Source organism: Empidonax traillii, unplaced genomic scaffold (assembly GCF_003031625.1).
Source record: "Empidonax traillii isolate 1590-97213 ecotype Southwest subspecies unplaced genomic scaffold, ASM303162v1 scaffold356:size572493, whole genome shotgun sequence".
Classification (NCBI taxonomy): Eukaryota; Metazoa; Chordata; class Aves; order Passeriformes; family Tyrannidae; genus Empidonax; species Empidonax traillii.
The window spans coordinates 355834-383148 of record NW_020955549.1 but is presented as its reverse complement, the minus strand read 5'-3'; the positions used below and the strand labels follow the sequence as shown (position 1 = coordinate 383148).

General features: G+C 47.1%; 1 protein-coding gene across 9 annotated transcripts in view; it reads right to left on the bottom strand.

The window, feature by feature from the left end:
• Positions 1–27315, bottom strand: part of IQSEC1 (IQ motif and Sec7 domain 1) — a 316957-nt gene that overhangs the window by 111483 nt on the left and 178159 nt on the right. The window contains exon 1 of one of the 9 annotated variants that reach the window (XM_027892542.1): positions 25330–25818. The exons of 7 other annotated variants lie outside the window; for them this stretch is intronic. In XM_027892542.1, the coding sequence (XP_027748343.1) occupies positions 25330–25406 (77 nt within the window). In that variant the 5' untranslated portion in view covers positions 25407–25818. Of the gene's footprint in view, positions 1–13739; positions 13915–25329; positions 25819–27315 lie in introns of those variants that run through there. One more of the 9 variants, XM_027892544.1, reaches the window with a different exon arrangement.

Genomic DNA, 27315 nt, shown 5'->3' with positions numbered 1-27315 from the left:
GCCACTGTGAGTGTACTGGGAGGAGGAACCAAGCCCAGTGCTCCTCACCTACACACTCTCAGCCTTGGGCTCACTCTGGACATCCCTTCATGGAAAAACAACTCCAAGATAGAACATTTATTTTTGTAGCCTGCCTAGTACAGTAATTTTTTACCCCAACTTTGGATTTCCTGGGTCTTAAAACATACTGTTTTTATGACATGTTGAGGTGTTTTCTATGAAATGATGGTTTGCTGAGATCTCTGGAGCAGGACACTTTCAGTGACTGACAATCTGCTTCCCACCTAAACCTGCTTTAGAATATCTAAGCAATATTGCACAGAATGAGGCTTGTCCCTCCATTCAAAGTGTTCAGCTTTGAGGTTTGCTGGCCATGTGGCACATTCCCATATCCAATTGCTTTAAGCAGCTTTCTGTGGGCACAGGTCTGCTGCAAGCACCGTTCCTGCCCCTGAGCCACAGGGCACAGCCAGAGGGCACAGGAGGAGAGATGGAAAGGCCTTTTCCTTGTAACAGTCACCCAAAGGATGTTCCTCTGGGTTAGTTGTTTTCCACATTTAATTGAATCTACACTTGGAGTGTCTAAAGCTAAAAAGGGTGTGGTAAGATCAACAGAAAAGAGACACCACAACATCGGCCGAACGAGCAGAAATCGGAGAGGAGACAGATAACTGAACCTTCTAAGGCAGCAGAATTATTCCAAAAGCCATCAGTTTGAGGCACTAAGAGCAGGCACACTTTGTATAATTTTCCAAGTGCATTGGTTCCCTCCTGAGGGCAAAAGTGAAATCCTTGTTGGGTGAGTGGGAGTTTTCCCCACTGACCTTCAGTGGCACCCAAACAGTCCCTTATATATTGCGTTTTCATTCCTTTGAACCACATTTAAATAACAGATTTATTTAGAGATGGATTCAACAGAAGAGTGATCAAAGAGCCTGGCAGGATGAAAATTCCTCCTTGCCCTTAATTCCATATGCAGCACACAAATACCATGGACAGGCTGTCACAGAGCATCTACAAATGTCCTGGCAGAACCTTCCAACCTTAGGACAAATATTCAAGCCAAGTAAATTTAGGCAGATGTGTCTTCCAGGTTTATGGAAGCTTAAACTTTAAAAACAGGGGTGAGGCTGGTTGTTTTCTGTTGGCTTTTTTTTTTCTTCTTCTCTTTTTTTTTGGCAGGTTTTTTCAGTGACAAAAGCAGAATACTTTACTTTTCCAACCCAACCCCCAAAAGATCTAAACCAGCATTTCTCCAAAAACATTTAGCTCAGTTTCTAATCTAACTTTGATTTTGAACCCGAAGTTTTGAAGGTATTTTGAATATTAACCACAGATTGGGAGTGTCATCAGTATGTACTTCATGCAATGGAAAATAAGATTATAGAAGAGCAATAATGCAATACCCAGCTTCTGTTCTGTTCAGACCTTCTTGCCACTCTTTCTAGAGTTTAGAATCTGTTTCTGTCTTTCTTACTGGTTATGTGTAAATGCCTGAACCACACTGGGAAATTTGGGGAATTGGAACCAAGAGAAACTATAACCTCCCACCATTCAGACTTCCAAAACTCAGAAAGGCTCCAAAGACGAGGAATTAGAAACCTAAGTCCTCATCTCCATGAGAAAACTTCTACAGTACTGAAGACCTTATTTAAAAGATACACAATGGAATAAGCACATAATCAAATGCATTATTAGAGAATCCCAGAAAGGTTTGGGTTGGGGAGACCTTAAAGCTGATCCAGTGCCACCCCCTGCCTGGGCAAGGACGCCTTCCACTGGCCCAGGTTGCTCCAAGCCCCCTCCAACCTGACCTTGGAGGCTGTTTAAAAGCAGCCTATAATAAAAAACAAACCCAAAGACAGAGACTGCATTGCTATATTTTTATGTATCTCCCAGTGATGATAAACTTTACAGCCAGGCTGTGCTGCACCAATGGTGAACATCCAAACTGCCTGAAATTTGTATTGATCACCCTGTAAAAGCATGCAGGCTTTAACTAGCCACAGAAACAGTAAAGGTAAATATAACATTACCCCTCTTTTTGCTCGTGCCTTTTATTCCTGGCTTTTTTTGGCATCCTTAGAAACTCAGCTGTATCTGGAGTGGGAAGGGGACGCAGCACAAAGCACCTCACAAGCAGCAGAGCACACGCTCTGGGGGAACTCTCCCCCTAGCTCAGGAATTCTTACTAAAAGTCAGCACAGAAACCACATAAATATTTGATAGGAATATAACAAATTGCCTTAATACTGGAAGGGTGAGGGCAAAGACTAAAAATTGCAGGGGAACGTTTGGACCTCTCTGGTGGATGAGTCACGTCCAGAGATCAGCCAGCTGGGGTTTGAACTCTGGAGCTGACCCTCAGCTAGACAGCATTTGTTGCCATAGCTGGTTAATTAGAAGGATCTCCAGCTTGAAGAGGAGGAAACACTTGAAAAATATTTGCCAAAGAACAATATGCCTTCGTTTGAGATTTTTCCAGGGCCTGTCTTCTATTCAATAACGAGCACAGTTATATTTATTTGCATGGGAATTGATTATATTAAGCCTTTTGCAGCCTTTGCAAGGAATTACTTCGTGACACGTAGGTTGAAGGGGTGGAAAAAAAAAAAAGCTTCAGCAGCAGCAAATTCCCCAGACACACCACCAATTCATTCAACAAAAGTAATTACTTTAGCAAATGTTTGTGTCTTTTAATGCCAAGAGGAAGATTCCAGGTATTTTTATAGCTGGTGAGAATTTGTCAGCCTGATACCCAGAAACATCTACTCAGCGTGATGTAACATTGACACAGCTCTTAATCAGGAAAATGGGATGTTTCTCCAGCAAAAGGATTTTAACAAATGCTACGTTTCATTCTTATTAATGCATTCAGAGCTGATGTCACATGGTCCCCATAGATTTCCCCTGGAGATACAGATTTTAGAAGTCCAGAGGGAGATGATGATACTGTGCACTGCTTTGTTGACATCTGAGCTCTGAAATTACCATTGGAAAAAAAAGTTCCAAGGTCTGCAAAGATAATTTCACAGCCCAGAGTGCATCCCAGCCCTGTGCTGAGGAGTTTTAAAAGCTTTTTGAAAGGAAAGTTATGAAGAATGAATGAAGAGCACACATTTGGGTCAGATTTTAAGGCAATTTTTTAAAGCACTGTGCAAAATTCATCTCCCTTTTTAACCATCACCGACTGCCTGGACAAAATGTTTCCCTCCCTTCCCTCTGAGCGGAGTCAGACATTGTGAAATTCATCTCCTGTGCTCTGATAGACATGAAAAATTAGAGATAGCGAGGGAAAAGGCTGAGGTTTCCTTCTGAGGCCTCTTGTTTTCTTACCAGTTCATCTGTTTTGGACACATATGGATGTCAGCACCCCAAGGACAAAGAGGGCTTTTTTTCCGTGTCCTGGGTGAAAAATTAGGTGCACAGCTCCTCTTATTAATAACATCATTAGCCACTGGCTTGGAGGAGGCAAAGAGCATGTACCTGACCTCAGCACTCTGAAAATGAGAGGCAGGAGAGCCCCCTGAGCTAATGGTGGTGAGCAGACACCGGGACAGAGCAGGTCACCACCTCGCCCAGAAACGTCCCTTGCAAGGTCAGACAGGAGGGAAGAAGCTAGCAGTGCTTTGTCATTCCCTAAAAGTACAGCAAAGTCAGGAAAGGTTCTCCTCTCCTCTTCTGAACTTTATTTTCACTTTAGAAAGCTCAGCTTCATGCTGCCCCAGAATTACTCCTGCAGAAAAACTGCAGAGCTCAGGCTACTCCACCCCTTCAGCCCCCCCATTTCAGACCATTTGCAGTCAGCAACAAGCAGAAGAAAAATCTCAACAGAATTATTGTTTCAAGGCTTCAAGGCTCCCTGTCTTGGGGAGCTCTCTTAGTCTTCATCTCCAGGGTTTCCTAACCTGAACTACTGCAGCAACAAACCCCATCACCAAACCCTTCGACGTCCTTGCAAATACAAACCAACTGTCTTTCTCCTCCTCAAAACAGCCACTCCTGGAGCTTTCCCAGGGTGCTCGGAGCTTTCCCAGGGTGCTCAGAGCTTTCCCACAAGGCTCTTAAGTGCCTCCAATATACTGGTTTTTCCTTAAAGTTGGAGGAAGTGATCAAATATTGATACAAAACGCTACAAGCCAGTAAAGCCCATTTAACAGTTGAATACGTGCTATGAAATATAGAGCATCAGATACAGAAATAACTTGGGAAAAGGGATTTTTTTGGGGTATGTGCGTGGTCAGGTTTGGTTTTCGGTTTAGAGAAGCAGCAGTCACATGTCTGCTCCTAGTGCTGTTCAGTGCTTGAGTCCTCTTTCAACAGTCCTGAGACTTGTATTAATAAGAGATCACAGAATCAGACTTGTTTGGGGTGGGAGGGATCCAAAGGTCATCCAGTGCCGTGGGCAGGGACACCTTCCACTAGGCCAGGTTGCTCCAAGTCTTGTCCAACCTGGCCTTGGACACTGCAACTGTCTGATGTTAATTCTGGACACCTTTGCATGAACACCCATACCCATCTTTGCTTGGAAAGGGCTCCCAGTTTCCTCAGAAGTCCCACTGTCACCCTGTTTTGCAGGAAATCAGCCTGTTTTCACCCAGGACTCTTTTCCCTCTCTCTCTCTTTCTCACCACATTACACAAGGGATTGTTACAGGACAAAACACACCTGTGGGGACAATGGGATGAGGGGAAGCAGAGCACAAAAGGCACTTCCAAACTGTCATTTGCACCCTTGCCAGCGTGATTTCTCACTCTCCACCCCGTTCTTATTCCAAGGAACACCAGCACTATGCCTGTCCCTGCAAAGATGGTCATGAGCTACTTAGTGTGCAGGACCAAATCACCTGAGTAACAAACCTGCTCAAGTACTCAGAAAGTGCAGGTGGAATAACCAGTAAAACACAAGTGTTTCCAGAGCCTGAAACAGGATAAACAACTTGGGACAAGCTTTTCAAGAGGTTGCCTTTAAGGTTCAGGTTCTTTTCCATATGTTTGTTTTCAAAGAATTAACGCTGGAAAGAAGTCAAGTATTTATCTCCATCTCAATGGCCCCTTTCCTCCACAAGTGTTTGTTCCATTAACTTGAAAATATACAGACAGAGAAATTCTATCATCAGGTCTTTGTAAACATGGCCAGAAAAACCCCACAGCTGAGCACACCGAGGGCACAAGGCTGGAGGGTTTTTGTGTGTGGAAAAGTGCTTAAATTCAGAGCTGTGTGCCCAAAGCAGCAGGATTAAGCTCTTCTAAACAGTCAGAAAAAAAAGTGTGCCTAGTTTTCACTCATTTTGAAATATCAGAAGACAATTTCAAACAGATAAACTACTGAGCGGATTAATCTGCCCAAATTTCACCGATTTGGTGGAACAGGTAATTCTTCTTGATTTAAACATGAAAGAGAATTAAGTCATACAGGCCATAGAAACATCTGCTGATAAAAATGCATCTACCTGTGCAGAATTCCTGTGCAGCAGTTGCAGACCTGCAGGCCTTTTGTGGGCACCCAAGAGTTCTAAGGAAATTGGAAGGGAGCTTTAACTCTTAGCTGAGCACGCAAGACTAAAAATACGCAGTATGAGAAATGTAACTGCTAATTCGGTTCTCAAACTTGTGTTAAATCAGCTTCCATTTCCTTGGGAACATAATAAACCCCAACAATAGCAGCGCTGAGGCTGTTTTGATGGCTTTTATAAAGGCTTTTTTTATAACCTTATCTGCCCATGGCTATTGCTTCTGTTCCCTTCTTCCCAAAGGCAAGCAGGGCTTGCTCTTAGATAAGAGGATCCAAAGCAAAGTACAAACGTGCCTTTTATCTTCCCAGAGGCATCAGAAGCTCAGCATGCCCTTCCCACAGCTCGCTCTGAAATGGCCTGGATGCTTTTCCCAGCCATGGCCGTGGGACTGGATGTGCCTCCCAGCTGGACTGGGAGATAATCATGGAACAGAAAAGCATTCAGGCTGCAGGTGGAATAGCACCACCAGCTCTCTGCCAAAGGTCACGGCCAGCAGCTCCTTGTCATGGAATTCTCCAGCTCTGCCCGGTGTGGCAGCCCACAGAAGGTCCCACAGGCACTGCAGGGGCACAGCAGCTCATGCTACTTCAGTTCAGGCAGTCTTGAGTGTTTGGATGCTTTCTTAAATCCCAGTTTCTTAAACCTTAAATCCTAGGAACCCCACATTTTCAGGTTCTTCTCTGAAAGACTGCATTTCTCAACACCTGAATAAGGTCAAGGGATACTCAGGAAGTGAGTGGTGACACAACTGGGCCTGTGGACATAACCCAGTCCTCAAGGAGATGTGGTAAACCAGTGTGTCCAAGAGGACTCCCATAAAGAAAACCAATTTATGTGAAAATAAATAGCGTTCAGGAGAGCTGAACCAGAATGCTTCATGTCAGGGTGTAATTCCCCAGTGGAACTCCCAGCCCTGGTGTTCTCCCTGTGCAGAACAAGCCCCATCAGACCATGAAAGTGGCCCCCTGATGCTACCAAAGAATATTATTCATCGCTCTGATATCACCAAGTAATGAGAATTCATGAAATGCAAAATGCCATGCACGTTGCTGAGACTCTTCCAGAAGCCCAAGGCAGGTGGGGCAAACTGCAGAGCACATTTAATTGTTAATTGATCAGCCTGCAGCTTTCCACCCCGGTGCACTCGGCATGGAAACGCTCCAGCAGCGCAGCAGCTCAGGCCACGGTGCCTCACCTACCTCCAGCCCTGCTGAAATGTCATTAACCAGTAAATACAAACGTGGTGAGCTTTGATTTTCGTTTAATTTATTTGTCTGATCCGGCAGTTGTCACGAGACTCTAATTAGGCAGCTCTGCCACCCCCCCACAGCAGTGGTGAGCACAGGAAAACCCCCAACCACCCCAGAACACTTCAAATGCCTCAGTCACCTGATACCTGTCAGGCACTTAATTATACCAGTGAATTGTTGCCTCCTGCTACAAGATGACTGAACTCAGGACACTTCGCTTACTGCATGAATTCTTGCTGGTTTTATGATTATCGTCAAAGAAAATGATTAATAGGCAGATGCTGCATTGAGAACAGCACAAACATAGCAAGAATTAGATTTTACACTCGTATGGCAAAATGAATTCCTATTAGGAAAGGAATAAAACCTTTCCCAGGCATTTAAGCAGGCACATTTTCCCTTAAAACCATTTCACATATACCACAGTTTCATACTATGATCAATCCACAGCACAGATGTTAATGACATGATTCACAAGCATTGCATTGAAAAATACTCACCAATTCCTAAAATGTCATCTGACTCCTCCTGGAAAATGCATGATCTTGTTAACACAAGATAAGCTCAGAGCTTTATGTTCTCTCTACCTAATTTGCTTTACAGTCCACTGGCAGATAATTCTGTTCAAACCGAAGAGCAGGTAATGCTTCCGTATCATTTGTGTCTTTGTCTGTGTGTTCAGAGCAGAAACACCCAAGCTGAAAGGCTGCTCTGGGAGCTGGGAAAATGTAAAAAATACCACCAGCTGAGTAATTTAACAGCAGAAGTGGTATCCTGTCAGAGCAAAGCCTAACTACCAGTTTCTAGGTATGTCTGAGAAGACAACGAGCAGTAAAACCTCAGACAACAGTTCTGTTCCAAAAGCTGCCACATATATTTTTTACCATATGCCTCACCCCCAGCAAGCATTAGAGCACAAAAAAGCTCCCCTGAATATCATGGAACTCCTCCACCTCTAGACAAACAATTCTCCCAGCTCACTAACCCACGGTTCTGCTTCAACAAGCTCTTTTGAAAGGTCTGTGTAAATAAATAATAAAACAGGCTGTTAACTTCTCTAGACGGTCTGGGATTAGGTTTCTGACTTCTAGGGTTTCCATGCATATCATTAGACCCTGCACCCTGCAAGGACAGAGCCTTGGCAGAGCCTAAACCCGGGGCTGCTCTCGGGCCAAGCTCACAGTTTGAGCCGAACATCGCCGCAACTATTTTAAAATAAAGGCATTAAAACTCGAAAGCGGGCTAAAAGTTCTATCAGTTTTTAGCTGAAAAAGGTCTTTTCATATCACAACAGCTCAGTAGACTCAGCCTTTAAATAAAATCAAAAAAACCTTTGAAAATAAAAGTGGTGTGAGCCGTGACTGAAGGCAGCCTGCAGCTCTCAGCCAGCTGCATCACATATTCACAGCATCCCAGAGCGGGGATGGTTAGCAGGGACCACTGGAGGTCATCCAGTCCTGCCTCCCTGCTCAAGAATATCTCCTGCAGTTATTTGACCTTCCTGAAGAAACACCCGTGGAAGTTCACGGGGTACCTCGACTCTGTGCACAGGAGACCTCCCCCAGCTGGCAGTGTCTGTGCACTCCTCGGCTGCTGACCCTCACCTGAGGGTTTTCCGTGTGGAGAAAGGCTTAATGATGTGCAAATACTGCAAACTAACACTCGAGCAAGGATTAACTGCACTCACTTGCTGTCTCTAACAGCCCCTACCTACACATTTTGAGCTTTAATCAGTAACGCAGAGTGCAAGACAAAAAGAGCACACGACAGTACTAAGGAGGAGCATTTTAATGAGGGCTTGTAACAGAGAAAAGCAAAAGGAGCTGGTGAGGTTCTGGCCCTCTGCTGCAGGAGGTCTGTAAGCTGTAACCAATTTGAGCTCACAGAACTTAAACCACAAACCACTCATTTACATGAACAATCAGAGTGAAATAATCCAGCCGTGTGAACACCCAGATGCCCCAGCTGAACCACAAGCAACATTTAGAGACAGTTAAATGAGTTTTCAAAAATAACAATTCAAAGCAGAACCGGAGGCACGTGTAATTCACCCCTTCAACAAGCTGCTCCAGGCAGAGAGCCTGAGCTCAGAGCAATTAATGCCATGATGAGTCTCCCTCCAGAGTGCACAGAGACCACAGAGGAGGAAACACAGAACACTCACCCAAATAATACATTTTAATATGCAAAACGCACAGGACACACTCACACAGGATTCTGAGGATCCCAACTTCATCCCAGCCTGGCCAAGATTCGCTAAACTGGCATTGAGAGCTTATTAAACACTAATTAAGCACCGTGTGGCCATTGGCGCTGTCATGCTGGGCAGATCTTCCACCCCAAAGGAAGACTTGCACGAGGATAATTACAGCTGCACTGGATTAAACACAAGACTGATGCCTGCAGAAAGCCCTGCACTATGTGGAGATTAAAGCACTGGGATGACAAACGATGACTTGCATTCGGCTTTGTCTCGTAGCCTCTCAAGTGCAGCGTTTTGCAGACGACAAAGAAACCCACACAGAAACTGAATATAAAAATAAACACGTGTTGGAGATAAATATAGAAGGCTCTGCATTTGTGGCTTTGTTGTTGTTGTTGTTGTTTTAATTTTAGGAGTGAATTTTTAGTGGTTCTTGTTAGAGTTTTAAGCCATGAAACGGCCAAAGGAAAATCACATTGTTAATGTCTGTTCTTAAAAAAAGGTGCCAACTCTATTGCTTACCATTGTAACAACACAGAACAGATATTCTCAGTGTACAGGTGACTGGCACAAACATTAACCCTGTGGGTGCCAGGAGGAACAGCTGAGGTGGGTGTTCCAGTTGCCATTTCTGGTGAAAACTGCCTTGCATGAATTAAATATCTGATTCTCCACCCCATTATCTTTGGTCACGTGTTAAACAGCCATGGGAAGGGATCTCTGCTGGTACTTGCCCAGGAACTATAGAGCAAAGTACTCCCAGCCTTGGCTCTTCAGCCCATTGATCACATTTAGATCACATTTAGGGTAGTTGGAGCTTTCCTGATGAGGTGGGGATGCTGAGAACATTTATCAATACCTACCCAAGGTGCACCAAACTGTCTTCCTGTGCTCCAAAAGCCTCCACAGCTGTCCCTCCCCTCCCCTCCCCAGTTCCAGTAGCTCCTGCTGCCCCAAATGCCACCGAAGCCCAGCTGGGAACCTTTCACTGCTCGAGGTGTGGGTTTTCCTTGGTGAACTCCCACCACTGTTCTGTCAGTCTTCAGGGGGGGGAAAAAAAGCCAATGCAGACAACTAAAAATAAAGTATGACTGAACCAAACTGGAAAATGTTTGTAGCAGAAGGAAAGAAAATAAGGGAAGAAACTCCCTGACAGCTCAGACTGAGGACTAATTCTTACTTTTTTCCAGATGTGGAGAGCACTAAGAACTAGCTATTGACTGCTTTCCTCCGTTACTTGCAAGTGGAATTTTAAGATGCAAGCTGAAAACTATGTGTTACATTACTATAAACCCTGTAATTTATTCTCTGTGGGCTGGGGATCTGCTGATTCAGATGGCTCCAGTCTCCAACCACCAACCCCATCCCTGTGCTGGCTGGCACACAGGACAGCACCGAGGGACGAGTCCTTCCCCACGCAGCTCATCTGCTCCTTGTCCTTCCCCAACGTGTCTTGCTCTGCTTTAACACTGCCAGGTTCCTACAGATACCATGAACGTGTTGGTAAATAATTTCCTAATTGTATATTTGCCTCTTCCCCACTCACAGTGGGTCACTAAACTGTAACTTTAACAGAAATAAATGACTGTTGATGCTTTCTCCCCCCCCAGTTCTGCTTTCAGGCTTTGCCAGCTCTCTCTCTGATCTTGGGAAAGTTTTCCACCTGCAAATATCGTCACAAGTGGAGATTCCCCATCAGAGGAAAGCAGTGCTATCTACCGCAATATTCCCTCACAGTGACCTTCAGAGGAGTGGGAAGGACACTGTTCCCCCTGCACACACAGACTGGGACAGCAGTGGGGTCAGTGTGAAGGGTGAGTGACTCGAGCAGACCTGTGGTGACAGCACAGCCAGTGACACTGTGCCCCTCACTCAGGAACAGGGCTGGTGACAAACACCATTATTCCCCTTTCCAGAAACATCAGAGACATTGCACAGTGCTCTGGGAAGGAGCATTAACACCTCCCGTGAAGGTAGGGACTGCAGGCACCAAGGAGAGCCAAAACCACCGGGTGTGGCACGAGCCCCTGCTCACCAGGGGAAGAGAATCATCATCCCGTATCCCATGGGGTGGAAACACAGTGCAGGTAGGATAGGAGTGACAGCTCTCCCTGCTTGTTCTGTGCTGGGGGGTGTAGCCAGACCCTGCCTCTCCTGCCCAGAGAAGCTGTGGCTGCCCCTGGATCCCTGGGAGTGTCCAAGGCCAGGTTGGACGGGGCTTGGAGCAACCTGGGCTGGTGGAAGGTGTCCCTGACATGGCAGGGAGTGGGATGAGATGAGATTTAAGGTCCCTTCCAACCCAGCCCAGTGTGGGATTCTCTCCTGCTGTGCCTTGGGACACACACACACACTTGGCAATAGTGAGGCTTCAGCTGGCTCAGAGAAACAAGCTTTGCAAGGACACAAGTTTAAGTGCAACAAGATCAGCTTTGGCACAATAGTGAAGAAATCCCTTTTTAATTTTTGCAGTTGTGCTCTGGAAGTGGCCCCACAGCAGAGAACCCCCATTATTTAGGCAGTGTTTTTCCACACCACGCCGTCCTGCTCTCTCCTGAGCTTCCAGCTTTATTCCAAAATTCTCCTGTGCTAAAAGCAAACTGCTGCATTTTATTCTACACACACATTTCCCTTTGCAAACAGCCACGACCCTACAGGTTTAGGGTTTAGGGGCTGGTCATGTCAGCTTAAACACACACATGGATGCAGATGATCTCTGCCCAGAAGCCAATTAAAACAGACAACAAAGACTCAGTCAAATATGTTTTTTTTTTAAGCTGTTGGAGTCCAGTGGAAACAAGACCAACCTTAAAACCTAGTCCATAATAATTTTCCCTTTGGAATGGGGCTGTTTTCCCAGCAAGGCACAAAACCCCCCATTCAGCCTGTGCAGATGGAAGGGGCTGTGGGACAACTGGCCCAGTGTAGTCGGTGCCCTCACTGCTGCTTTCACCAGGGCAGGGAAAAACAGACTCACTCTGCTGCTCCAGAGCACACTGAAGCTCACTGAAACCTCCAGCAAGGGCTCCAGGGGCTTCAGAGTCTTCCAGAAAGGAGAGATGAGGTGGGGAGGGAGAAGGACTGGGACAGCCTCACACTTGATGGTTAAAAAAAATGAGCCAGATTGTTTCTGAAGTCTCCCAAAACACAGGGAGAGCCTCAGGGCCTCTGAAGTCAGAAAAGCAACCTAAGGTGGTAGAAATCTTTTTCTACGAAGGAAAACTTCTTTTTTTTTTATACTCTTAAACTTACTGGTATCGCTGCCAAAGAAAATAGGATCAGTCAAAACGACCAAAAACATTAATTGAAAATCCCCTCAGTGCCGTAACACAGGGGGATGTTACTTTGCATCATGCTGGCTGTGAGAATCACCAACATTTATTATCTGTATATAAGCCCTGCTGTAAGGAACTCAGCTAATATCCAACCTCCACAGCCCTAAGGTCACCCATGAAATAAAGAAGTGGCTGTTTACAGGAGATCACAATTTGCATGTCAAATGTCAGGAAATAACCACACCCCGGGCCTCTGAGGGACCTTTCGAGTTGAGTCTTAGCAGGAATACCCACCCTGGGGGCTGAGGCGTTTGCAGAGGACTTTTCTCAGCCACTTCCAGCAGCACTAAGGTCGGGCTGAGCATCTGGGCTGTAAGGGCTGCACTGATGGGGCTCGTTCAGGCTCTCCCTCTGCTCCTGGTTCTAAACACCCATCTCACATCAAATGACTTTTATCTTAATCGAATCCTCTCTCGAGGATTATTTCCAGCTTCCATTATATTGACTCACCATCTGCTGGGAACTAAAGGACTTGTGGGCTTTATTTTGGCATCCTGATGATAACCAGCCTTCCCCAGTCTCATTCCGGTTGCAGTGAAAGTTCACGCAGGAATTCAGGCTCTCTATTTCCTCAGCCCAGAGTAATTACCCAGTGTGAAATGCAGTAATTACTGAGATTACAATGATTTCTCCAGGGAACTTGTGTGACCAAAGGTACCATTTAACCCCCCGTGACCGTGTCCCACCAAGAACCCACGGCCTGGAAGGGGCCAACTCTTCTGAAATGTATAAAATCGCCGTGAGAACACACAGTCACCAAACGTCCCTTTTAACAGCTCCACTCCTGGAATGAGCTCTGCTGGAATCCACAGCAGCTGCTCTTGGCAGGGAGCAGGCAGCGTGTCAAACATGACCCACCTCGGGAACGTGCCCAGCCGTGCCCAGCACCCACAGCCTCTCCCCGGATTTAAACCTCCTGTGTGTTCTCACAGGTGAGGTTGTGGCACCACACCAGCTCAGAGACACTGAACTCAGAGTTTTCTCCTACCCTAAAAGCCACCTTCTTTTCTCCCCTCTCCCCTCCTTTGTCCGAGGCAAGTGATGCTCGCCGTGTGCTAAGAGCAAATGGATTTGGGGGATTTAAGAAACAGAAAGTTCTGACAGGCAAGCATTCGAAGGAAAAGAAGAAGAACTGAATTTTCATTCACTAAAATAAGGTTTCTTTTTTCTGCTTGTAAATGAGACAGAGGTTTTTTCCAAGAGTAAATGAGACAGAGGTATTTCCATAACCCTGAAATCACGAAAACTCCGCTTTGCTTCAAGATTTTTTGGTAATAACCCCGGATTTTTCTTTTCACAGCTTTGGTATAAGGACAAACAAGAATGCAGCCTCCTCTCAGCCTCCTGAGAGTTAACCCTGCAGGGTGCAGGAGCGAGTTCTTACACACCCCCTTTGCAGACTTAGCCCCCGAATCAAGCTTTAGACCTTCTCACCGTACCTGATGGTCCTGACAGAAATGCAGTATTTCCACATCAGGTTCCACATGGCGCTGCCATCCCCCTTCATGACCTCCCCCGACGTGTTTGCAAAGTGAAAGAGGTTCCAAGCAGCCCGGGGAGCGAGTCAGCCCAGCAGCACACGGCACAGTTAGTCCAGGGCTCAGGAGGCAGCCAAGCACTGATTCAGGATTTCCAAGGGATTCCTCCGACCTCCACTCACATGAACTCCGGGAGAAGGCAGCTTTCCATCTGAACTCTCGGGTTACTCCTTTCTTCGGGAGTTACAAGATTCGCTGTTTACATTATTTGCAAGCCAGAAGGGATTATTAGAGCCTGCTCAGAAAGCTCTAACACTGCTCCAAGTTGTCCGGCGAGAAAACCCTACCTATGCAGCACCTGCACCAAGTTATTCTAATTTATTTCACTTCCAAAAAAACCAAACCAAAAAAACCCAGCCCAGTAACACTGCCCTAGAAAATCCCTTATGAGCACTGGGAATGCTCACCAAATACACACTACATCAAATGGCTCGGGCTGGAGAAACTCTCAGCTGTTTGCGAGAATTTTTTGTGTACTGTAATAAACTTTTCGGTGCCAAAAAAAGTAATGAGTCATTTTCCAAAGCTGGATTCGAGCACAGGCGAAGTCATGGCTTTCAGCAGTGAATATCAGCTATGACACTCAGCCTGGAAATCACAGCGAAAATAAAATGGCAAAATCTGGTTTACAATAAAACCCCAAACGGACCGAAAAAAACCACCAAACCATATTGATTATGCACATGGAATCCTTTTGCTGTGCTGAGTACGTTTAAGCACACAGCATTTATTGCCTAAAGTTTCACTAGAATTTAAGCCCCAGCACGCACTCACATGGCATCAACCTTGGAGAAGTCTCGTTATTGTTGCTGGAGGGACGAGCGTTTTAAATCCTGCCCTGGTGTCTCCAAGACCACCCTGAAAGTCACAGTTGCTGCTCTGACAGATTAAAGCTCCCTCAGCCCTCGCTCAGCCCACTGGACCACACTCTCTCCTCTGCAAAGAGGTCAACAGCACCATTATCAGGGGCTCTTCTGGATCAAAGGCATCAGATCCATGTTTATATTATGGAACTTAATTGAGCAAGAAACGAAGTTCACGCTAGTTCTTCACAGAACAGAGTGATTTTATGATTAACTGTTTTCTGTTGCGTAACTCCATTTTCTATATGACCATTTTATCCAGGATCTCGTGACTGCTCCCACTATTCTGAAATATATTCTGCATTTGGAGTTTCTGATAATGGTTCCTGGAGCAAGCTATTGAGGGCTCATAAAAAAAAAAGTCAGACCCAGCTCCACGGTGGATTTTACATTTTAAATCAATAGGTTTAATGAAGGAAAATTACATTAGAAACTTATACATCTGTTCTTAACCACTGGAATACATTTCAGTGGTGGAAAAAGCTACGTCAGTTTAGGCAGAGCAGCTCAACCCTGTCCAGCACCTTCACCCACTGATTGGAGAGATGAAGTGCCTACAAGAGAGACTTTCTGGGGTTTGTGCTGCGTGCACTTGAATTACTTCATTTGGCATAAATAAACCCATTATATAAAGGGTATAAAACCAGTAGTTTCTTTTCAGTGCAGTACAAAGGTATCAAACAGCACACTCAGTTGTGTCAACTCCATCCCTTTGAGCTCCTACCTGAGGCTCCAGGGGAACTGATATATTGAGATTATACACGCCTCAAGTGCCTCGCAGTCACAATATTTTGACAGCACCAACATCGGCAGGAACAGTATTTTTATCTGTCTCTAAAGATAGATTCAGGGGACGAGATCTGCAAGAGAGCGGGGTTTTCATCACCCCCTTCATCCCCATTTCTCAAATCTGTGCACAGCCAATGTCCAAATGGATGAAAATAATAAGAAAGCATCATGGGGCAGAGGTGAGATGCTGCAGGGTGGTTTGGGGGAGGGTGTGTTTTGTGGGTTTTGTGCTGTTTGGGTTTTTTTAAATCATTGCTGCAGCATTTCCCATGAAAATGAGAATATTTATGAAATAGCGTAGAGACTGTTTCAGCTCTTGAGCTGAGTTTGCTCCATGAGTCCCAAAGAGACCTGGCCAAATGAAGGTATCCCTCCTCTAAGCAAGCAGGGAATATTATATTATTATATTATTATTATTATTCTGCAGGGAATATATATTATTTAATATCCATCCAGAAAACGCTGCACACGCTGCAAATCTCATAATGAGCTAATATGACTCGTATTTTAGTTTTATGATCAAATCTCAGCTGTAAATAAATGCTGCTTATTCTGGTGCAAATCTGAAGAAGGGATTGCTGTGAAATGCTCCTCGAGATGATATTTGAGGGGAATATTGAACCCCCAGGATCCTGCAGAGCCTCAGGAGGGCAGGGGGAAACGTGCCAGGGCGCGGGTGCTGCTGATTCCTGCACACACCCAGACGTGAAGAGCTGGTGATTAATCAAACCTGCTGCTAATTGTCTCACATGCTGGGCTGCCTCCTCTGAAAACAGCTCCTCCAGAAGATGATTACCAAGGAGGTAACAGAACGGATATCAAAGAGAAAACGGACAGATCAGCTATTTCTCCCTGTTCAGAAAAGCCTTTTTTTCAGGACCAGAGGAGCAATAAGACAGTAACTCTCTTTTGTCTTGGCTGTTTACTCTGCTCCCCTTTGTTCCCAGTGACATCACCGTGTCCCACATTAGCATATCAAATGATTTCACTGTTTTGAAGCCCTGTTTGCTCTCCCTGTAGGACAAGTGGAGTCCCAGCCCCACAGGGGCCGTTTGGAGCCGTGTGTGTCTTCCACGCGGATTTTCCATCTTGTGCATCCACCACAACCTGCTGTCATGACTCCGGTGCTGATCCCCCACGCTCAGGTTTGGCCCGAAAAGCCCAGCAATGCCGAGCCTGTGGGTTGCTGCAGGGTTGTCTGGAGCCATTGCTGCCTGCCTGGCTTATTCCTCCTCTCTGGGTGTGGTGAGGAAAACCTCAGTTATCTCTTCCCCTCGCAATGAAACAACAGATTCCATTCCCCGGACATCACTGCCCCCACCCAGCCCCACGGTGCGTGGGCCTGTGCTCAACTCCCCACACACAAATACTTATTTGCTGATTTTTTTTCCTCCCACTGTACTCCCTGGAACCCTTTATCAGCTACTCCCTGCTTGCAAGCACCTGCAGCACAGCTCTCACTGTCCACAGCCACGTGTGTCTGGAGCCAGGACAGTGCCCTGCTCGTGGTTCCCGGACCACAAACTCTCTTCAGTCCTGCCAAGGTCCAAGGAGAAGTTCTGCCTCCTTCCAAACTTGCTCCCCACTTCAGTGCACTGGTTTTTCCAAATTCAGCATCAGTGTGCCTCCCCAGGACACCAGGAAGGTGACACTGAGGGTGGGGAGCCCCTGGCACAGGTTGCCCAGAGAAGCTGTGGCTGCCCCTGGATCCCTGGAAGTGTCCAAGGCCAGGTTGGAGCACCCTGGGCTAATGGGAGGTGTTCCTGGGCTAGTTGAAGGTGTCCCTGCCTATGGCAGGGGGTGGAATGGGATGGGATTTAAAGTCCCTGCCAACCCAAACAATTCTGGGATTCTGTGACACTGAGTGGCTGTTTTATTTTCACTGGATGCATTATTAGGCTCAATCACGAGGTGCTGCCCCTGCATCAGAAGGTCACTTTTTCCTTAGTTTTCCCCCATTTATTTCCACATTTCTACATCAAGTGGACACACCAGACCTCTTGCTCTCACGTTTTACTGCCTGTAAAACAGGGAAAGGGATTCTCAATTTTGCAAAACACTCTGCACCTCTTTCAGGAGGAAATCTTTAATCCAAACAGCCACAATCCCTAATCAAAGGTGGTTCTGTTGCACGGGCAGTCTCCAATTGCTCGTGGGAGCTGAGCACACAGTGGAGGCAGCTGAAGGTGGGTGCCCTGCCTGAATTTCAGAGTCAGCAGAAAGGATTCAGAGCCTGCTCAGCTGCAGGGGAGCTTTGCTGCAGCTGCTGATGCAGGTGGGTTTGTGAGGTTGCACCAAGGCAGCCCGAAATGCCTGACAGATCCCCCCAGGTTCTGTTCTGCTGGCTGTGCACAGGAACAGGGAGCTGCTGCAGGGCAGGAAAAAAAACACCGGAAGAATCAATAGCACAGAAACGCTGCGAAAAATTCACCAGAAGTTTGTCAGAGCTCTCAACTTGGCCACTGCCAAGCACCTACCACCTCTCTGAGTAACAAGAATAGGATTCTCCCAATGTTTTTGCTTGCTAAGAGAACCCAGAGCAACTACAGTGATGGAGAGCACTTAGGAATCCTTTCAAAAAAAAAAAAAAAAAAGGCTGGAGGGAAGGTAGGGAGGTAATGGCAGAAAAGAATCACAGGATCATTAAGTTTGGAAAAGCCCTCTGAGTTCATCACATCCAGCACTGCCAAGGCCACCACTAACCCATGTCCCCAAGGTTATCCCACATCCACATGGCTTTTAAATCCCTCCAGGGCTGGTGACCCCACCACTGCCCTGGGCAGCTGTGCCAGGGCTGGACAGCCCTTTGAGGGAGGAACTTTTTCCTAATAGCCAACCTAAACCTCTCCTGGCACAACTTTAGGCCGTTTCTGGAGGAACTGGAGGCTTTTAATCTATTTTCTATTTTTTGCGCTGGAAACAAAGCTGCTGCAGGCAAAGATATTACGAGGGACATAAATCACTCTAAGTATTTAAAAATGCTACAGCTGAGGTTCCTTTACGAGCTGTAGGTGCTGTGTTACTTTTAAATGATATTAATAGAAAGGCAGTGCTTAATTTGGAGCCTCACACTCTATTACTCTCCCCCCTCTGGAGATTCATTCCTATTTGGCAGCAGAGCCTGCAGGATGATAAGCAGAGGGTTCAGAGGGGAGAGGAGCCCAGAGTGTCACCAGAGTTAGGACGAGGTGGCTCAGAGAAAATCAGCGCCCAGGACACCTTATCTGAGCCGGTTTTGGGTAAAGGCCCTGCTCTGAATGGTGCATCACTTCCCAGGGATGCAGCTAAGATAGTCTGAGTGCTCTGGCTGTGCCCAGGCTCAGCCTAAATCAGGGCAGTGTAACACTCCCGCCACAGGGAAAGGGGCCTGCTGCAGCCTTCAAGGGTGAAGAACACCATTTTCTATTTTGCTGAAGTTTTTACCAGGATGAAATCTGGTCACAAACCAGATTTTAACATAATTTCTGCTCTGATGTACATTATTTTTACAGTCATTTGACAAAAGGAAAATGTGACTGTTGGAGTTTGCCTGCTTTGGGGTTGTCCCTGCGCTCCCAGACCTATTTTTAACTTAGGTAGCATTCCCCTTATACAACAGCTATTACCAATTAAGGATTGAAAGGAGCCTTACAAATAGATGGAGTTTAAATTTTTAGCCTGAAAAGCATTCTGGTTCTTTGGACAACTTAGGGCACCTTTAAACCTTCAACTCGCAACCCACCAACATTTTGACTTAGAGAAGGGGTTTAAATAAAATATCTTCACCACATATTTTTTTTCCTCAGCCATCACTGTATTCTCTTTCCTTCCCTTTGAAACTTCCTTTTCTGATTTTTCCCGTTTCCTGGGAGTTGACAGCAGTGTCATGCACACCCCCCTCCTTCTGCTCAACAAACCCAGCCTGAACCTGGCATTTTGATAAAGGGCATCCCCCTCATCCCCAGCACGCTGGAGAGTTCAGGATCCTTCACAGAGGCCCCTCCAGGACCCTTCCAGCTGCAGCTTCTCCCTGGATGTCTCCAGGCCACCGCTGTGCTCCCAGACTCCCTTTTCTGTGACTCAGTCTTGGATGACTATCAAAGGGAACTCAGAAAGCTTCCAATTCCCCTCTGCAGGGCACTGAGCCAGAGGCACAATTAAAATGGGACTGCTCCAGGGGCTGCCCATCAGCTGCATCTGAGCACAGGGGACACTGCAGGGGCAAAGAAGAGCCTGGCAAAGCCTGGGAGCTCCAGGGAGGCAGCTAAAGGGCAGGAACCCCCCAGCCCCAGCACAGCTTCCCAGATCCTCACAACCCCATCAGACTTCAAAGCTGTTGGTGGAAGGTTCAAATCTGTACCAGTGGGGAGAAGGGAGAACCTGAGGGCTCCCAGCTGGTTCCTGGGTGTGAGAGGGAAGGGGTGGAGGAAAGGAAAGTTTCAGGAGTCCTGGAGAATGGATGTAGTGGAGGCTGCAGGGGAGAGGCAGGGAGAGGCAGGCATGCACACAGAGAACTGTCTCTGCTCTGGAGCCCAGTTTAACCCAGTTGCAGCACTGGGAAGGGGACAGGCACCAGGCAGCCCCAGAGATCTGTGCAATTTGGGCTCAGCCATGCCCCATCCCACAGCAGAACTCAGTTAACAGGGCATGGAAAGTCAAGGCAACCCATCAGATGGGAGGAAGAACAGCCTGGCAAGCTGAGACAAACCAGAAGTGTGATTTTAAGGCATTTTGCACAACGCACTTTGAACACCTGCACAAAGACTCTTCCAGATCCAGAGAACCATTCCAAGGAAGGCTTCCACCAGATTAGCAGGTATTTCATGTATTTTCATTTAAATTTCTCAACTTGGAATCGCTTCCCTGAGCGCACACAAATCCTCTGATGGCTTTTAAGGCATTTTGCTACTTCGTGTATTTATTTGAGGGTTTCCTCTTAATCATTTTTCTGCTGACTGTGGGAATGCTGCAATCTGTGCTGTTTGCAGGCTGTGCTTCCAGAGGGTGGGGGATTTGGGAGGTGGGGGAAGCTCTCAGCTGCTCTGCAGTTGCAGGAGCGTTGCCAGGAGGATCCTCTGGAGAGAGATCTGGACTCCAGGCCATGACTCAGCCCTGCTCTGGATGAAGTCACTGTCAAGTGAAAGCAAACTGTTTGTTTCTAACAACATATATGGTGAACTCTCCATGCAAGTTCAAGGCAAAGCTCCAGTAATTTCTCCCCCCCCACACACACTTTGCTCTTGAGGTACTGCAAAGGAGCTCATCCTTTAACTGATAGCAAGAAGAAACACAAACCCACCGACATCATTGCCCATAAGTGAGCACAAGAAGCTCCCTGCTCTCATGAACGTGAATTTAAGGATATTTCCCCTCCCCCACTTGCTGTTACTGAGGTTTGTAACCACTATACAGCCACTGCCTCCAGGAATATGGGGTTATAGGATTGTATAGACAACTTTTCCACCCTTATTAAATCCGTTTTTAAATAAGGAATTCAATTCTGTAGGAACGAGCGACCAGCAAGTGCTCTGCAGCTTTTTTTATGCTGCATTTCCCTTCAAGGAAGCAGCAGCACTGCCCTGGGCCTGTTTATCCAGCTCATCTGAACCCACCTCACATAACCCCACAGCAGAGGCCATGCTGTTACCACCAGAAATGAGGAACAAAGACTTTCAAAGCACGTTCTTTTTAACAAAGAGTTAACCTGGAGGACAACCCTGGCATAGATCATCTAAAGCCCATGTGCTGTCTTTGAAACAGCATCTAAATTAAGGCAGGCAATTCCTTTAATGGCTTCAAATGCTACAAATTTTTCTAGGATAAGAGAGTGGCAAAGAGGATGAGCTGCAGCTGCCCTGCAGAGTGCAGCAATATCAGAGTGGCTTTAAGTAGCTGCTGACACTCCGATACCCTGTGATATTCCAGCATGGCAGCAATAAGCCGCTCCTACCAAGCCAATTCATCAAAGCATCTTCATTTATAATCAGCACTGAAACAGCCTCATGGGAATGAATCATACACCAAAAGATATAGACCTATTTTGCCCAGAGATGGGTTTAAGCACATGATTCAACCTCTCCTGAACCCCAGTGCTGGGCTTGTGAGTCCCAGCTGAGGGGTGGCAGAAATGATTTCAACTAATCCCTGCTTCAAAAAAAAGCAGTCATCTCCCACTTTGCCCATTCCGTGGGGGTGGAATCAGAGGCTCCTCAGAAATGGCCCTCATTGTTCTGCAAGTGCCTCATTTAGACAGGCCAAAAGGAAAACTGGAAGTGAGAGGAAATAATCTGAAAACTGCTGTGCTTGGCAAGCAAAGGATCCCAATAAGGTGGCCTTTGTGAACTTGGCATTTTCGTTATGTTTTTTTAAAATACTCTTCCTTTAACGAGATGAGAGAAGACACTGGGGGAGGAAAAATCTACAGATTACAGCGGCCCAGTCACACATTTTCTCACCTTATGCTTGATCTTTAATGCAATGCTAATGGTAACAATTTCTTGCTTGGGCTATTACACACCAGCTGGCAGCAGCACAGCACGAGGCTTTACCCCCCTGGCTAAGGAAAATCCTCACTTTCACATGCTAAACCTGAGGCCACATGGTTTTATAATAATCCTTGAGGTAAAGCGGGAGACAATCATCCTCCCAACCCCACAGAGAGAACAAATCCTAGGGAATCCTCTCTCTAGGCTGGGTGTCTGCCCTTACCTGGGCTTCTCCTGAGGAATGCCACATGCATTTCCACTCCACATACTCTGCAATTGGATTTTTACCTCGTATACATAAATATATTTGAAAAACTGCCCTGGTTTTACTTTGTCCCGTCATCCTGACCGACTCTGGCACAGCCAGGGAGAGGGGCTGGCTCGTTTTCCTTGCCCCCCATCCTGCTCCCAGCCCACCTGAGCCTCTCAGTGGAGTCTTGTCCTCAAGGGTTGGAGGAAGAAGCCCCTTTCCCAGATGTGCCAGCCCTGTCCCACCGCTCCCTGTGTTCAGGGGGGATGTGCTGTGCAAGACGAATTGCAGCACCCAAAGCACCCTGCACAGACTTCTCTTGAAGTCCATGGATTTCCATATCACAGTTCCATGGAAGTGGCTGCCAGTGCAAGATAAAAATTATACAAATATGTACATATCTATACAGTTACACAGATATGTACATATCTATACAGTTACACAGATATCCCAGTGCAAAATGAAATTATATATAAATCAGAGTTGTCCAGGTCAGGCAACAGACATAGAATCACTCAGGCTGGAAAAGTCTTTTGAGATTACTGAGTCCAACCATTAACCCAGCACTGCCAAGGCCACCACTAAACCATGTCCCCAAGTGCCACATCTGTGTGTTTTCAACACTTGAGGCCGTTCCCTCTCCTCCTGTCCCTGTTCCCTGGGAGCAGAGCCCGACCCCCCCGGCTCCCCTCTCCTGTCAGGGATTGCTGAGCCTCCTTTTCTCCAGGTTGAGCCCCCCCAGCTCCCTCAGCCGCTCCTGCCGCTCCAGCCCCTTCCCCAGCTCCGTTCCCTTCCCTGGACATGAACCCACAAGAATTCCCTGAGTAACAAAAGCTGACAAACACAGCTGGGTGTCCCAGCGAGGAGCAGAATGTCACAGAGCTGCTGAAGCAACAAGAAACACTCACCACAGTTCTGAGCACTGACTGCAACTGAAACTAAAAGTCAGACAGTCCACAAAAGGAAAGAGAACAGTCACATTTCGTGTCACACAGGGCTTGCTAAACCCTGCCGGGACGCTGAGGCCACGAGGGGTGATGAGCAGAGCACTCGTGGCCAACAAGGAGCGTCTGAGTCACCCCATGTGGCTTCAGTGGGAGCTGGGCAGCTGTTCCACAGCATCCCTGTGTCTGCTCTGGGGGGGTTTCCTGCAGCCACAACACCCCCTGGACATGGGGAGGGCTCAGGGGGTCAGTGCTGGCCCCCCACAACTCCTCATTGCACATCATCACCTGCAGCCACGGCTGGTCACCAGGGAACGGTGGTGGCACCAGGGAGTGTCACACAGGGCTGTCTGAAGTTTGCTCCTGCCCACACATCTTCCCCCACCCCACAGAGTAGTAACTCATGAGAATACTAAAAATTTACATGGCAAGACTGACCTAATGGAAACGCTCCTCAGGTCCTGTTTTGGTGATCTCATTTCATACACAAAAATATGAAATATATACACAGGGCACACACAGAACCTCCCCACAGCCCCGGGCTCTTTTCCAAGAGAACTTTAAACAATCCACAATTACTAAGAAAAAGCAATTGAAAGTAAGTTTTGTTCTTTCTTTTTCATATGAACTTCCTTGCATTTAAGTTTTGTTATTCTGAGCACCTGCTTTTCGTGCTTGTTTGTCACTGTGCTTTAATTATTTTGTTTCACATGTGAGAAAGTCACAACTTGCCTTCAATTTTCACAAAAAGATGACAGCAAAGTGCCTCAGTATCTGATATTTAAGTGCTTAAGGCCTGTTTTTTTCTTCTGTTCATGCAAACACACTGCAGGAGCAGGGCTCAAGTACCTCCAGGTTTTGATGGAAAATAAATTAACTCTCTGGAAGAAAATAAATGGCCAGTGCTGACCTATTGCAGAGGTTTCCATTAGGAGATGTAGAATAACTCTACAGCAATTCACTTGCCACAAAGCTGGGATTTTGCCAGGAATCCAAGACATAAAGCTCGGGTTTAGTTGTATTTATTTGTGTCAAAACAGTCTGGCCGCATTTCTATTATTTCAGATGGTTTCCCCGCAAGGAAAACATCACAATGGGCCGGGACTAGGTTGGAAATTTTTTTGGCTTGGAAATGGAATCTGTGAAAAGCTTCAAGAAGAGGAGAATAAAGCTATCTTTTGAAACTTCACAAGCCAATGGTCACAGATGAGGGCCCTATATTACTCAATGCCAGAAAAGTGCAGGGCACCCCTGAAACCTTGAAAAAGATTGGAACAGTTCCCTTCTCCAGCCTTCAGTCACTGCATGAAAAATTCAACTGTAATTAGCATTTAGTACAAAGCACTTTCTGTAGGCTGACAATAGGTAGCCAGAGCAGAAAGTGTACAGAACAAGGACGGAATCCTGGTTTAAAGCATGGCATGGGTTTGGCTAACAATGAAGGGATCCCCCACTTTCCCCCCCCGAGAAAATTCACACCCATCTGATTCCCTCTGCTTAGCAGCGGAAATCAGGAGCAAGAAACCCGAAGTTTAGTGTTAAAAAGCATCGGGGGAAGTTCAGGGCCGTGCTAAATGGAATTGCTTATTTTGCTGTTCCATTAAATAGGCAAAGCTCAATGCATCTGACACCCAGACCCCATTCTTTACGATTCCCATTCACCATCAATCATTTCAGCTGTTGTGTCAGACCTGCCTAAGTGAAGTGCCCATTGCTCTGAATGACTCTGATGTGCACTTTGTGCCGGGAGGGAGATGAACGATGAACTATTATATTACTAAATATCTCAGGGAAAAAAAAAAAAAAGGATCCTCTCTGCATTACATAAATTTCCATGACATTTCAATTAATCTCCCAGTGCTGTTTACAGTCACACACTGCTGTGCCTAAGGATAAAATATCAGGGCAGAGAAAGTACTGAGTCTTAGCTGAGATGACCTTAAGTAGATGTTAAAATCAAACAGCACCATCACCTTCACATCTGCATGCACAGAGACAACAGTGGCTGATAATTAATGCAATAAAAAAAAAAAAGCAGCTTTACAATCTTTGTCACAAGTCCTCGTTAATTCCCTACCACTCCCTTCTCCCCTGCCTTCCAGCAAGAGAGCAGAACACAGCAAGGGAAAGCACTGGTGGCATCATGTGCCGAAAAGCATTTCAGAGTTAATGTTTTCTTACCTTTTATAGAAACCGTGGAGAGGCTGGAGACATAAAAACTGCCAGTAATCCAAGCAGAAGGCCTTCAACTTCAGCATTTTCGAGCCCTTCTGCCGCTGCGCCCGCGCTCCGCAGCGAGGTTTGAGCAACACAAGACTTTTTTTGTTACGATTTGAATGACTCAAATCCAGCCCAACACACTCCTCTCCTTATTGCTGGAGTGTGTGTGTGTGTAATTGCCCCCGGTGCCACCAGGCAGCCCCGCACATGGCTCAGCACCTGCAGCTCCCAGTGCCCCCCGCTCATACAAAGAGGCAGCGGCACAAAGGAGACAAATTCATGGGCGCTCTTTGATCCTGCTCGCGGTTTATCTTCCCTCCAGTCCCCAATCCTACGGGATAACTGCTCTCACACAGAAATCCCACTTCTCCTTTTGGCTATTTTAGGCCATTCTAAGAGCCCTCTGGACAAACAACGTGGATATATTCCAGCTCCGGGCTTTGACGGAGCTTTGGAAAGCATCCTCAGAGCTCCCAGAACTTCGGAGAATGCAGGCAATTAGCTCGATGGGCTCTGACACCACTGCCCGGTACCCACAGCTGAGCTGTGCTCTCAGCACGTAGGGCTGCAAGCGTTTGCCCTTTTCCTTTTTTTTTTTTTTTTTTTTTTTTTCCCCCGTGTTAATCAGCTCCTCCTGTACCAGCGCATCAGCTCCATTGTCTGCGGCACCTCGGGAACTGGGGGTTTCTTGTGACGGGGAGGGGAAAAAAAAAAAAAAAAAGAAGAAGAAGAAGACAGGCAGGAGCTCAGACCCTCCCGCTCGCACAGCAGATTGTGCTTATCTTGTTCCCAACGCGCTTTTCCAGGGAGCTGAGGGGGAAGGATAAACCAACCCCACGAATCGCGGGCGCGCAGCGGGGACCGGCGGGGACGGACGGACAGACAGACAGACAGACAGACAGACAGACGGACCGCGAGGACAGAGGGACAGACGGACGGACAGACAGCGGGGACAGAGGGACAGACGGACGGACAGACAGCCGGCGGGAACGGACAGCCCTTCCGGGAGATCCCGATGGAGCATCCCGGGGGATCCCGGGCAGGCACAGCCCCCCCGCCGCCGGAGCCATCCCCGTGACGCGGGCTGGGAGCTGCTGGAAGGGGGGAAATCTCAAAATGAGTCGCATCTGCTATTTAAACCTCTGCTAGGTTTAAAAGAGGGTTGCTTTTGTTCTGAGAAGACACGAGCCCAAATTTTTAGAAATGTCTATCTTTTATCATAGCCCAATTCTACCACCTCTCCCTCTCACCCTTCATTCTTTCCTCCCCATCCCATCGTGCACATGTCCTGTTCAGGAGTGAGAATCAGAGAAGAGAATGACAAAGGGCACGTTTAGAATAGAGATTAGGAAGAAATCCTTCCCTGTGAGGGTGGGCAGGCCCTGGCACAGGTTGCCCAGAGAAGCTGTGGCTGCCCCTGGATCCCTGGAAGTGTCCAAGGCCAGGTTGGACGGGGCTTGGAGCAACCTGGGCTGGTGGAAGGTGTCCCTGGCCATGGCAGGGGGTGGTACTGGATGAGTTTTAAGGTCCCTTCCAACCCAACCCATTCCATGATTCTATTAACACCCTGAGCTGGAAGGGACCCCCACAAGGATCATCCAGTCCAACCCTTAACCCTGCACAGGCCCAGCCCCAAGAGTCACCCCCTGTGCCCCAGAGGATCATCCAAAGCCTCCTGCAGCTCTGGCAGCCTTGGGGCTGTGCCCACTGCCCTGGGGAGCCTGTTCAGTGCCAACCACCCTCTGGGGGAAGAACCTTTGCCTGAGATCCACCCTGAGCCTGCCCTGACACAGCTCCAGCCATTCCCTGGGGGCTGTCCCTGCTCAGACAGGAGAGGTTGATGTCCATCCCTCCACTTCTCCAGTCCCACAGTGAATAATAATAATGGCCAGTCTCTTCGCGAACGAAGAACCGGGGAAGGTCTTTACACCTTCCAGCCTGCGCATT